This window comes from Wyeomyia smithii, chromosome 3 (genome assembly GCF_029784165.1).
Source record: "Wyeomyia smithii strain HCP4-BCI-WySm-NY-G18 chromosome 3, ASM2978416v1, whole genome shotgun sequence".
Classification (NCBI taxonomy): Eukaryota; Metazoa; Arthropoda; class Insecta; order Diptera; family Culicidae; genus Wyeomyia; species Wyeomyia smithii.
Genome location: NC_073696.1, coordinates 260257223 through 260269346, shown reverse-complemented (window position 1 = coordinate 260269346; position 12124 = coordinate 260257223). Strand labels below are relative to the sequence as shown.

The 12124-nt window shown below is 39.1% G+C and overlaps 1 protein-coding gene across 5 annotated transcripts in view; it reads left to right on the top strand.

Moving 5' to 3' along the window:
* Positions 1-12124, top strand: part of LOC129731910 (uncharacterized) — a 527400-nt gene that overhangs the window by 465321 nt on the left and 49955 nt on the right. For all 5 annotated transcript variants that reach the window (XM_055692286.1, XM_055692282.1, XM_055692283.1 and 2 more), the window contains one exon: positions 2384-2897. In XM_055692286.1, coding sequence (XP_055548261.1) covers positions 2630-2897 — 268 coding nt within the window. In that variant the 5' untranslated portion in view covers positions 2384-2629. The remainder of the gene's footprint in view (positions 1-2383; positions 2898-12124) is intronic.

The following is a 12124-nucleotide window of genomic DNA, read 5'->3' as shown; positions in this document are numbered from 1 at the left end:
CACCGCAGTATCGACGGCTGCGGCGGCGGCAACGGCCAACGCAAATAAAAGTAATTTGTTTTCACTCCGCGTGCTGACAGATAACAGCACGCGCGGAGGTTGCAGCTCAAGTTCGCAATGATTTCCTGCCTGCCGCCAGCCAGCAGCCGTCGGAAGCCCCGGGCGGGAAACGGAAGAAGAACCGGGCGGCGCGTAATTGTGTCTTATACAAAGATAACGCAGCGGCAATTCGCGAAATCGCGAAAGCGATGATGTAATCTTTTGTTTGAGAGACTCACTCTCTGTTTTGTTTGTTGCATGGATTATAACTGCAAAGCCGGCTAATTGCTGCCGTCGAGGCCAATTAGAGACCGCTGTGGTTGGGGCATCGGAAAACGTGACAATTCCAGTCAATCTTGACCAGGGTCGGGTGGCGTAAAATCGATACATCAATGTGTCAATGTCAAGCGTTTGGCTGGCAGGGCTGCCTGTGAGTGAGATACGTGAGCTCCGAAGCACGGCATGCAAATACGGCGCAAATACGGCGCTGCTGCCAGAGCGGAGATTTTCTCGGCTAGAAGTGTACGTGCGCGTGGTTAGTTATAAATTCATGGCATATCGCGCGCCACGGCCAGGAAATGCCACCACTGCTGATGCATCAGTAAAATTGAAGATTAGGAACCGGCACACCATTATCGTCGCTTCCGACATTGTGGTGTCATTGTACTTGACGCCGAAGTCTTGAATGAAGCTGGAATTTATAGCATGCAGCAGGTTTTTTTTTATTTTGGGGTGGCTTGCTTGTTGAACGTTCCATTTCTGGATTTATGGATATCATTGAAACTAAATAATTAACGACTAATGGGCTCGCGCTTGTAACGTGACAAGAGCATCGACATTTCGAAGGTAAAATCGGAATGTTTCAAAACAAAAACAGTGTAAATGATTCAAAGCTATTGCTTTCACAACACAATCATTAGTATGCATAATTTCTTGGGTCATAAATTGCCTCCGTCGCTGAGATGTCATTTAGGTAATATTATGGCGAAACAATCACCGGCTTTGAATATGTGTGAAAAACAGCCAGCGAAATTGGTACTGCTATCTAAAACCATAAAACGTTCGCGTTTTATTTTGTGACGCACCAAATGGTAATTCAGGTCGGCTTCATTATGGCACCCTAATAGGTTGAGATTATCAGTTTTAATTGCTAATCAAGCTGAAAGATTCAGATTGTAATTGCATTGCAAGTGCAAAATTGTAAAAACTTTCACTTTCCAAGGTACCGATCGTCTATTGGCTCACGCTAACACCAACGATAAACAACTTTTCAAGATCCAGTGTGGTTTCCAACCACATTAAAATAAATGATAATCTGACGAGCCGTGAGTAATCTGGAACTGAATCATCACAGACGGACACGCAGCACTGGCAGACTCACCTCCGTAACCGGTGTGTGTTTCTGTTTGTATAGCTATGACCGCTGACAGCATTAGGCCTGTACCTGCGTCAGAGTGGGTAGAAATGCTACGAAAAAAAAACATCCTTAATCACCTGTCCAGGAGAGAGCACAATCGGCACGTGTGCGTGCATGAATTGAACTTTCACAAATGACAGCAAGTTCCGTTAGTTTCGTAGAATTCGACCCCAGTCAGCTGGCACCGTCGATACAAGGGGGAAACGAAAGCGCGTTTGGACCCCCGACCGGAGACTGCCTACGGTTTTGGAGTTTCTTGACTTTTAACTATCAATGCCCTTTCGATCTAGGTCGACCACCATCAGAAACCGGTTTGACATGCAGCAGCAGCAGCAACAGGTCAGATCCAGTTAGTCACGGCTGTATTTACTTTCGGCTGTGATTGATGATAAACGATCGGGCAACGACATCGCCTCAGGCGTTCCTGCAGTCCGAGCAATGCTCGGGAATAAACAAAAGAAAAATGAAAATTGATTAATTTGTTCAATATCGACCATTAAAAAACTTCCCGATTGGATTTGAAACATAACCTCTGTTATTAACTGATCCCAAAATGATCATTCGACAACGATTTTACTATCGTATCTCGCTCGGGCAGTAAGCTTGCTGATGCGGAAATAAATTTGGAAAAGATTTTATCGTTCGACAACTGTCAGCTTGAAAGAGTTGTTTCGGCTTTGGTGATTGGTGAATTAGTGCATAAACAGGAAATCAGTATAGGTGTAAAGGTGAATTTTCTACTAGAATGGTTGTTATGTGGCACTGCATCCATAACTAATTTGAGGCAATACTGCTTTACCACTCGAAATTTATGTCGTTCATTAAAATCCAAATAAAAATCTATACCCAATAAGTTATAGGTTAATATATTCACTGCGGGTTGTCTCGCTTTACTAATAATTTTCTTTCTCTTCTTCTCATTTACAGATTTCAGTCCCCATGTCGGCGAGCATTTCCTCCATATAAAACCTCTGACTCCAAACCCAAACGAAACAAAATATGATCGTAAAGTAGAGTAATTAAGTGCTCCTCGCTAGTGTGTCTCCACACTTAGTCACACATACACACACACTCTAGCCAAATAGTATAAAAGATTATCAGCGAAGGTTCTCTTCCCCACACTGTACAGTTAGTCATCAATTTTACCCGAACAAACACCCACACGACGACGAAATGACCCACAGGATGTCCCCAAAAACGCGCGTAGTGTTCAAATTCATTTTTGGCCTCGGCATCTGGTCCTTCCTGGTGCTGGGTTTCTTCAAACTGAACGGCGATCCGGTGACGCAGCATCAGTTCCAGCAGACACCAATCAACGGCCGGTTGCTGCTCAACAAGGACAACCGCTGGACGGGGAATGAGGCGACCTCCACGACCACCGACCGGTACGCGTCCCCCGTTGGAGCCGGGGTGGACGAAGTCTTGGTGGACAATCGAGCCGGTGAGTAGCAAACGATAAGGCGTTTTATAATTACTACATTCCAAAGCTCACATTCCAACCCGAAACGGGATCAAAAAGTGAAACAATTCAACCGAATCTCCGTGGGAAGCGCAACCGATGATGGGAATTCGATTGGTGGAACGATTTATTATCGGACACTCTATCAAGCGAGACAGGGTTTCCGTCTAGTGTCCTCTTTTCGAAACAATTTCTCTCGAGCCTGCTTGGGTGCGTGTGTGATCACACCACTTACCACTATACCCAGTCCCCTTGACCGACTGGCGGCGGAAGAGGCGAACCCCTCTAATTTGGTGGTTTGATCCACTTTCCCTTGTCTACTCGCCAACAATCTAGATCCAGCTGGATAGGGGCACACTTCAATGTCAAAAGTGGAGTGGAAATTTACGGACAATTCAACTCCTCAACTTGAGGTCCTCCCCTCTAATTTCGGCTGCTTTTATTTACGCTCGTTCATGCTGAATCGTCAAACGGCGATGGTGGTTTCTTTTTACTCTACATGGTCAGACGAATTTTTGCATGCTAAATATGAAATTACTTTTACCTCTTTTTATAATAAAAGGATTGGACTATTTTGGATTTGTTCGCGTATCACTTCGTTTGAAAGCTGCAATATAATTGGAAATAAAATGGAAAATAATATTAATGCAAGATATTGTACAATTTTTGAGAATATAGATCGAATAGTTAATACGTCACTTGTGAAAACATATCATCATGTTTGTTAAGGTGACAAAAACATAAGGAAGTGTTTTCGTAGATAACTATTCCTGAGTCTTCGGCCCTGAAAATGCGTAGTCGACCACGTGGTAGCTTTTTATCACTACCAACTTAATGATGGAATAATGAAGGAAAATGTAAAACGGTTTTATTTTAGTATAAATTTTTAATAGTTTTGAGGTAACATTTGGTTATCCATTAGCCTGGATCGTATTTGGCCTCTTTCGTCTCTTAGACTCTAGTCTAGGATATATTTTTAGCATAAATTTTCATCTTTTTTACTAGTTCACGTTTTTTGTCGATGATTCCAAGGGGGACTATCCACGTTTTTCATTGGTGTAAGTTTTTAGAGATTTTATTTAATTGTTTGTTTCTTACAAGTGGGGAAGCCTGTTTTAAAATATTGGAAATTACAAGGAAAAGTGCAAATTTAAAGCACTGCACAGTGGCAAAAAGTGGAACTCAATGCCATAGCGCCTTTCACCTTCATCATAGCTTAATAGTTATAAATTGTCAAAAAGTATGAAAAGTTTACCATACTTAAAATAAAAAAAATATCTTTTTTGTGTTAAGAGATAGAAGAATAGTTAATTCAGCAAAGTTGTAGAAGATTTAAAAATATGAAACTTTGTTCAACAAATGAAACCTCTATCTTTTTTTGGTACAAAGTTAAAAAGTATATAACATGGAACTTAATTCAAAGTTAGTTTTATGTACTTAACTTTTGTTAGTTGCATTTTACACGAAAGTATTGTTCGGAGGAATTGTTAGGGCACACAAAACACACATTTTTGCTAAAGGCCATATATCTCCATGACTTTTCCTTACAAAGTTATAGCACATTTCAGCATATTTTTTCGATAACTTTAACAGCGTATAGAATAAAGAATGGGTGGATTGGGACAGATGGAACTTATAACAGTTCAGAGCACTCGAGCTAAACAAAAACACAGAAAATACTCTGTAACTCTGTACCCAAAGAAGATAGGAATTTTGTTTGTTCAGCAAAGATTCATATTTTTGTACGTACTAAAACTTTGCCGAATTAACCATTCCTCTATCTCTTAACACAAAAAGATTACGAACATATGAAAACCTACTGTGACAAATGCTCGCCGTACTCTAATATGGGTGGTTTGGGACAAATGGATCCTTAAGGAGTTTATAGTACTTCAGCTTAACTTCAAGAAAAAGTATTAATTCCACTTGCCCCTTTTTAACCTATAGGTTTTTTAAATTATTATTATTTTATAAATTATAAAAAATAAGCTTAAATATGATATAACTTTGTAAGGAAAAGTCCTGGAGATATATGGCCTTTAGCAAAAATGTGTGTTTTGAGTGCCCTAACAAAAGTTCCATGTAATATACTTTTTACCTTGTACCGAAAGAAGATAGAATTTTCATTTGTTCAACAATGTTTCATATTTTTGAATCTTCTATAACTTTGCTGAATTGACTATTCTTCTATCTCTTAACACAAAAAAGTTAATTTTTTTATTTTAAGTATAGTAAACTTTTCATACTTTTTGACGATTTGCGATTATGCGGGTCATTCATACAAACAATTGTTCCGAAGACTTTATTAAGCTAGGATGAAGGTGAAAGGCGTTATAGAGTTTTCTAAACGCGTTTGTATTAGTGCGATGTACTCGATTTTTCTTTGTTAGCTGTAAGAATTTTTTGTCACTTGTGAGAACTGTCATCTAAAAATAAAAATAGAAAACTACCGAGTTTAAATCACGCTCTCACAAATTTCAATATACAGTGTAAAGCGGGCCGTGTCGTAGTGTTCGTATGTTTTCGCTTGGAGAACTCTATGGAATTAAGTTCCACTTTTTGCCTTATTGGACCACTGTGCACTGTTCAGAGCAAATCGGGACTTTTGGCTTTGTTCTCCCTAAGCACTTTACAGGATTTAAATGAGCAACGTAATACCTAAACCACGGAATAGTATTAAAACAGCTATTGAAAAAATAACGAGACAAATTTATTTGATTGTAATGTGCAGGTCGTCATGTTACATCAATGTTACACGCACTATTCAAGTTTGCCGCTTTTACGGTACTTATTATTAAAAATAGTTACTTTAATCAATCATCAAGTGTCCGCCTTTCTTCGTTTGTCCTCAAACATGTATTAAAGGACACAACATTCAAGCCAAAAAAAAAACGATTGAAAATCGATACCTGTTTCTGAAGAATATTATGGTAAGGGTAAATATGACAATGAAAAATTCTTTGATTCAAAAGTAAACTCTGATACCTAAGGTACATCTTTCCTTTGACAATATATAGAAACGGAAACCTTGTAAAGGTAAGAATTCTATTCATTGAATTTCCATATATCTATCATCTCCAATAAAGTGGCAAATGAAATGACTGTTTGAAGATCGTAATAACCTCTACATCTCAACCAGGGTCACAATGAAGAAAATTCTATAAACAGGAAGATGTATGTTGGATCAGGATTCACCTTGTTAAGTGATACAATAATGCATATAATTCCTTGTTCGGAGGTGTTCGAAATCATCGTCCATGAAGCGTTGCTTGCTTGTACCTCCCAATAGACCCAATTCGTCTCATTTTGTTTGAGCTGTCTGTGAGACGGGGAACAAGCAGACACTGTTTACACAGATTTGAAAGCTGGATTTGATTAGGTCGACCACGGAATACTACTGAGGGTCGTAGGGTCGAAAAACTTGGGATTCCTGGTGATCTCATAGAAAGGATGAAATCATACTTGACGGGCCGAGATCTCTACGTTCAAATTGGTTCGGAAGAGTCAGAATATTGCACAAATCTCTCCAGTGTCCCACAAGGAAGCAATTTAGGTCCCTTACTTTTCACACTTTTCATCAACAAAGTCCCCACTTCAATACCACCTGGATGTCTCTTAGTTTACGCAGATGATGTGAAAATATTCGCGGTAATCAAAGCCACGTGCGACTGTCTGGAACTACAACATTTGATCAACGAGTTCGAGCCATAGTATTGACACTCAGGGCTCAAAAGTGCAGCGTGCAACTATTTCTTATCGCAAGCTAAATTTAATCATATTAGATTACACAATATGTACTTAATCATATATTGCAACGATGATCTCGGTGTAAACCTTGATTGCGTGCTCACATTTTGTTCACACTTTAATGAAATGATCTCGAAGAATCCGTCAGCTGGGATTTATTTTTTAGATAGCTACTGAGCTCCAGGATCCTTACTGTCTTCGATCGCTCTACTGTTTGCTGGTGCGCTCCACTCTCGAGTCTTGCTCGGCAATCTGGTGCCCATTTAAAGCAAACTCGATTGCTAGAATCGAATCTTTCCAAAAAAAAAATCTGCGATGTGCTCTTCGCATGCTTACCTAGAGTAACCCGTCAGACTTGCCCTCATGTGAAGCCACTGGGACTTAAAACGCTTGAGCTGCGACTTTTACGCACGTGAAAGATCACTCCGCACATAGGACTTTCTGTACCTCGATATAAGCAGAGTGAACTATGGGTTGTTTAATCCAGTCTGATCTATGACCGTACAATTCAATGCTTTACAAATATATTATAATGAATTATATAAATCCTACCCGTTTGTATTTAGCTATTTACGGTTTATTCTCTGTTCAACCGGCTGATTAGAAAAGCACAAACAGATAGTAAGACTGCCGTTGGGGCTGCGCACAAGTGTGTGTGGTATATCTTAATGAAATGCAAAATCTTATATTACACCACAATGTGGAGCAGGTTTAAAGCATACCTCAGCAAACAATTTGGTCCACAATGCTTATGGGTCATTCCATGTCAAGAGATCAGGCAAATGCAAGGACCCTCTCCGATTCACTTCAAAATGAATAAAATGACTTGTTTTAGGTCGAAACTGAAAAATCCAGAGTTTTGGGTCAATCGGACAACCCACCTCCAATTGCGGGGCCCTCCATTTTTGTATTTTTTGACAAAAAATCATTCTCCATGTTTTGGAAAAACATCATATCTCAAAGACCGTAGGAGCTACAGACAATATTAGACACTCTTTTTGAAGGTTATCAAATTTACAATCGAATGGCATCAGCAGATTTTGTAAACAGTGTTGCCAATATTGATATTTTTACGTTTGAAAACTAAAACTTCGTTTATCTCAAACACCCCCAATTTTTTGTAAATTTGATGTCACCAATGTGTTCAGCGAAAAATTTTACATGTGAATCACCTATCCACAAAATGTAATATGCGCCGTTGCGGAGAAATTCAACTTTTAAGATAACGAGTTCGTTAAATTCCAACAATATGCCTACAAATCCGATAAGCCTAATTAAAACGCATCCCAAACTAAATCACCGCTTCAAATCTCAAAAACTGGTTACTCACATTCTACTTGATGGTACCTGAATTAACAGCCATTAAAGTACAACGTGCGTCTCATAAATTATATTTATTTAACAAGTTTGTCAGAAATTAACGTTTGTTTTTTGTTCAACTTTTGAAGTTAAGTTGAAATAAATACCCGATCAGAGCTTGACAATGCCTTCATTAGAATGGTAGCGTCCGCTTGAGATGTCGCCGAATGCATTCCTCGGACTCCTAGAACAGATTTAACTGAATCGAACCTGGCAACACTGACAACTGGCGGATTTTATCGCTCGTTTTATTGAAAAATGAAACTTTTCTTTGAGTTGCCGAACCATTTCCTCTCCGGCACTTTCTAGACCTTCATTTTGCTGACTAGAAACAGCCTCAAAAGATTTTTTTTAAGCTTTTGATGCCTTGAGCAGTTTTTTTCTACTGTATTTATTCGATCGTTGGACCTTCGACTAACTAACGGGCGATTGACCAAGAGATTGCAACACCGTGTTACGGCAAACCGACTGTGTCTTTCTATACAAGTGAACAATTAAAATAGGTTCAAAACAATTTCAAATAAAACAAAACAATAGTGACATCGTAGAAGTGAGCTAATAATTCCAATTCTAATATTTTCATGTTGTAAAGATTATAGTGTGAAAAATCCTTCTACTCAGCTCATGCGGAGTTTTCAATTCTTTAGCTAAATGACTCACCAGTATTTATAACAAGGAAATAATGAATGTTAACTATAATGCTTGTAACATTACTTGTGCTGAGGTATACTATTTTTACCGATTGCTACACCTGTTTCCTGATCCATCATTCTATCTCGCGTATTTATCCTTACAACCTCCGTTCTCAGTGCTGTATCACATTGGATGCATGTCTTTCGACCTTCTACTATTTCCTGAATATACTCATGAAACCTGTCATGAAAACATGACGAAATGATTTTTAAAATTTTCTTACGAGCACCGTCATGGCAATTCAGCGGATTGCAGCATTGTTTTTGTCTAGCTGCGAAATATTGCCCAAACTGTTTTTCATGGCTTCCGCATTTAGTTTGCAAACGTTGAACACCAGACCGAAGTTTGAACAAAATCCATTCTCGCGATGTTAAGTGCGATCGATTGTTCAGCTGTACACTTACTTTTTAAACTCCAACCTATTGAACACACCATTTTTTTCACTCTCGTGAAAACTCTAATCAACCTGCGTATGTTTTGACAGAAACCACTTTATGAAAACAAAGGAATATACCATCCAAAAGGCCATGAGAAACCCACTATTTGGTAAAAAAATGACCATACAAGATGCATAAAATGCACTACGTGTACAAATCTGGAGACCATATTCATACAGAAGGAAAAATATTCTTTGTGGTTTTGTATAACTTCGGAGGCTGTCTTAAATGGTCTTTTTTAAAACTTTATATTGTATTTTTAATAACTTAAAGAAGAGAAATATTTTATGATTTTATATGACATATCTATTTTTTTACTTAATGGACATGTTTGAGCGACTTGAAATTAACATCCTTACACAACTTCTAATTTGCTGGGACTATAGAAAGGCTGTTGGGGTCACGCACTAATATGTGTTTGTGGCATACTTGGAAAAAATACAACAGTTATCCACTGACGCCTTGTTTTACTATCCCGGATAACATCAGAACCTAAGCTTAGATTTTTTTTAACCCGTTTGTCCATCCGTTTGGATACTTTTTGCTACACATTAACATCTCGAATTCGTTGCTTTTGCATACACAATAATTTTGTTTCTACACGAAAAGTTGAAGTCTTGTACAATCATTGTGTCTTCCCGATTCGCACAAATGTTGCAAAGAAATCGCACAATAAATGTGTGAAACGCATAACGCAACAGTTGTACTGCGAATACATTAACATAGAATGAAATCAAAATATGTATCATACACCGACACTTTATTTCTCACGTCGAGTGTATTAGTGACTGCACGCGCTTTTTTCTCAAGCGACGAGAGAAATTTCTCTCTTGCTCGTAGAATTTCCATGTATGTGCGACAAGACTAGACACGTCACATACAATTTGCAGGTCGCTCTTTCGCTTCTCTTCCGGTTCGGATTGCGACGCGTAAGGCGATATCTCGTTGCTTCACGAAATGAGCGAGACACCCGTGCTGTACATACTTGATACCAGTGTTGATAGTCTCTCACTCATACTGTCGGTGCGTGCTTGCTGCTATTCAGAGGAATGCATGAAGAAGAAAAAGTATCTCGAAAGCGTGTGTGCAAAAGACTTAAAAAGCTTAGCATATGTCTCGTCCTCAAGCAGAAAGGAGGAGAATGGTTTTGCTTCTCACTCGCTTTGCAATGCTGCTTGATACCAGTTGAAACTGTTTAGGTGTAGTAGTTTGGAGCTGCCAAATACATTTAAGAAACGCTATAGCATTAATTGCGTTATGCCCAACACGCAATCATTGTACTGGTTCCGAATTACATCAACAATTGCGCTAAAAACGCACAATTTTGTACTGGTTTCGCACCATCCAACTTTTGCGTGTAGCTAATTTAAATATAACTTTGAAGCTCATTATTTCATAAAAATATCGTGAAAATATATGTAAATTTCTCAGATACCAAATAATTTATTGTGAATGAATGCAATGAACCTAGACTAGACGTCAAAAAAAATAATTTTATTGAAAATAAGTTTCAAATTTCGATTTTTCGGAACAGATTTAGCGCATGGCATTTTAGAATCATAACACATTCAAGTGGAGTTTGGTTATTTCTAGAATAAAATCTTGTGAATAAATATTCGACGAAAAATGATTCCAAATCAGTTGGTTTACTATTCATTGCGAATGCACTGCCTACTGTCGATTCCGCTCTCGGGTCTGTTCTTATAAATCTATATGTTTTTTTAAGAATAGAAATAGTGGAAAAAAGTTCAGGGTTATGTACCTAAGTACACAACAGTAAGCTCAACGCAGGAACAACGGTGCGTATATAAAATTGTTTCTTTCATACCCATAAAACACACACATGCTGTTTATACACACACTAGATACCCCACACTATACTCACACGGCAGTAATCAGTCGGCTTCCAAGCCTTCCCTTCAATGGTCCCTTCCAACAGCTTCCATTTATGTCCTACTTTCGGTCTCGTTCAATTTCGAGCTGTATTCCAACAGCGATATCGGATTTGGATTACGAAAAATCTTTGGGATCACGCCTTCCATCGCATGAGTAGGTAAAAACTTTGGCGCCGGACCGTTAATCAAAAGGTGAGTTAGGGTCCTGGGTGGAGTCGCATCCCCGGGCGTCGGGGATTGGCACAACAACAGTGGCAGAACTAGACCGACGGAAATTTCATCAACCTGAACACGTTCAATCAACGAACACGTTCAATTTAAATTTTTCAAATTGTACCCCAGTATAGTGAAGAAAGAGGTAGTCCTACGTCAGTAAGATCAAGGCAACAATAATTCTCACTGCTACTTAAAGTAATAGCACACCCCTGCACACCAATATAGCCAACTGCAGAAGCCAATCAGCTATCCTTCGGGGTACTTTATTTACCCGGCAGCCCTATTTTACAGGGCGGTAAAGTAACTCTATTGGATTTTCGGATCTCTGCTAGAGTACTAAAAAAAAAAAACAAAACAAACCAAATTTAACAAAATCTTACATGCTGAGCTAAATTTTTTGTAGTTTCTACTAACGTATGCGGCAAAAAAATGGACTTTCTTCGGATAGTGATAAAAAACCAATCGTGGTGGGCGAAAACATGTGTGTAGGCATGTTCTTCAATTCTTTCTTCGTTTTATTTAGCAATTCCTCCTCAGTTTAAGCGATGAAATTGTTGGATTAGATCTTACGCTTTTGGCTTGCCCAGAAATCTTCGATGGGAGGCAGCTTGGGCACGTTGGGCGGGTTTGCCAAATTGGGTACCACATCGATATTAAGCCGCTCCATCTCCTCCAACAATCGCTTCGTGTAGTAGGCCGACGCCAGATCCGACCAAAACAATGCGTCTTCGGTCTTATGGCATTTTTTGATGAACGACGCAACTTGCGGCAGGCACGTCGTACTATAAATTTCCTCGTTCACGGCTAGTCCGGAACGAAAGAAGTGCAGCTTTGACATCCACTTCTCGCTGATTATCAGCCA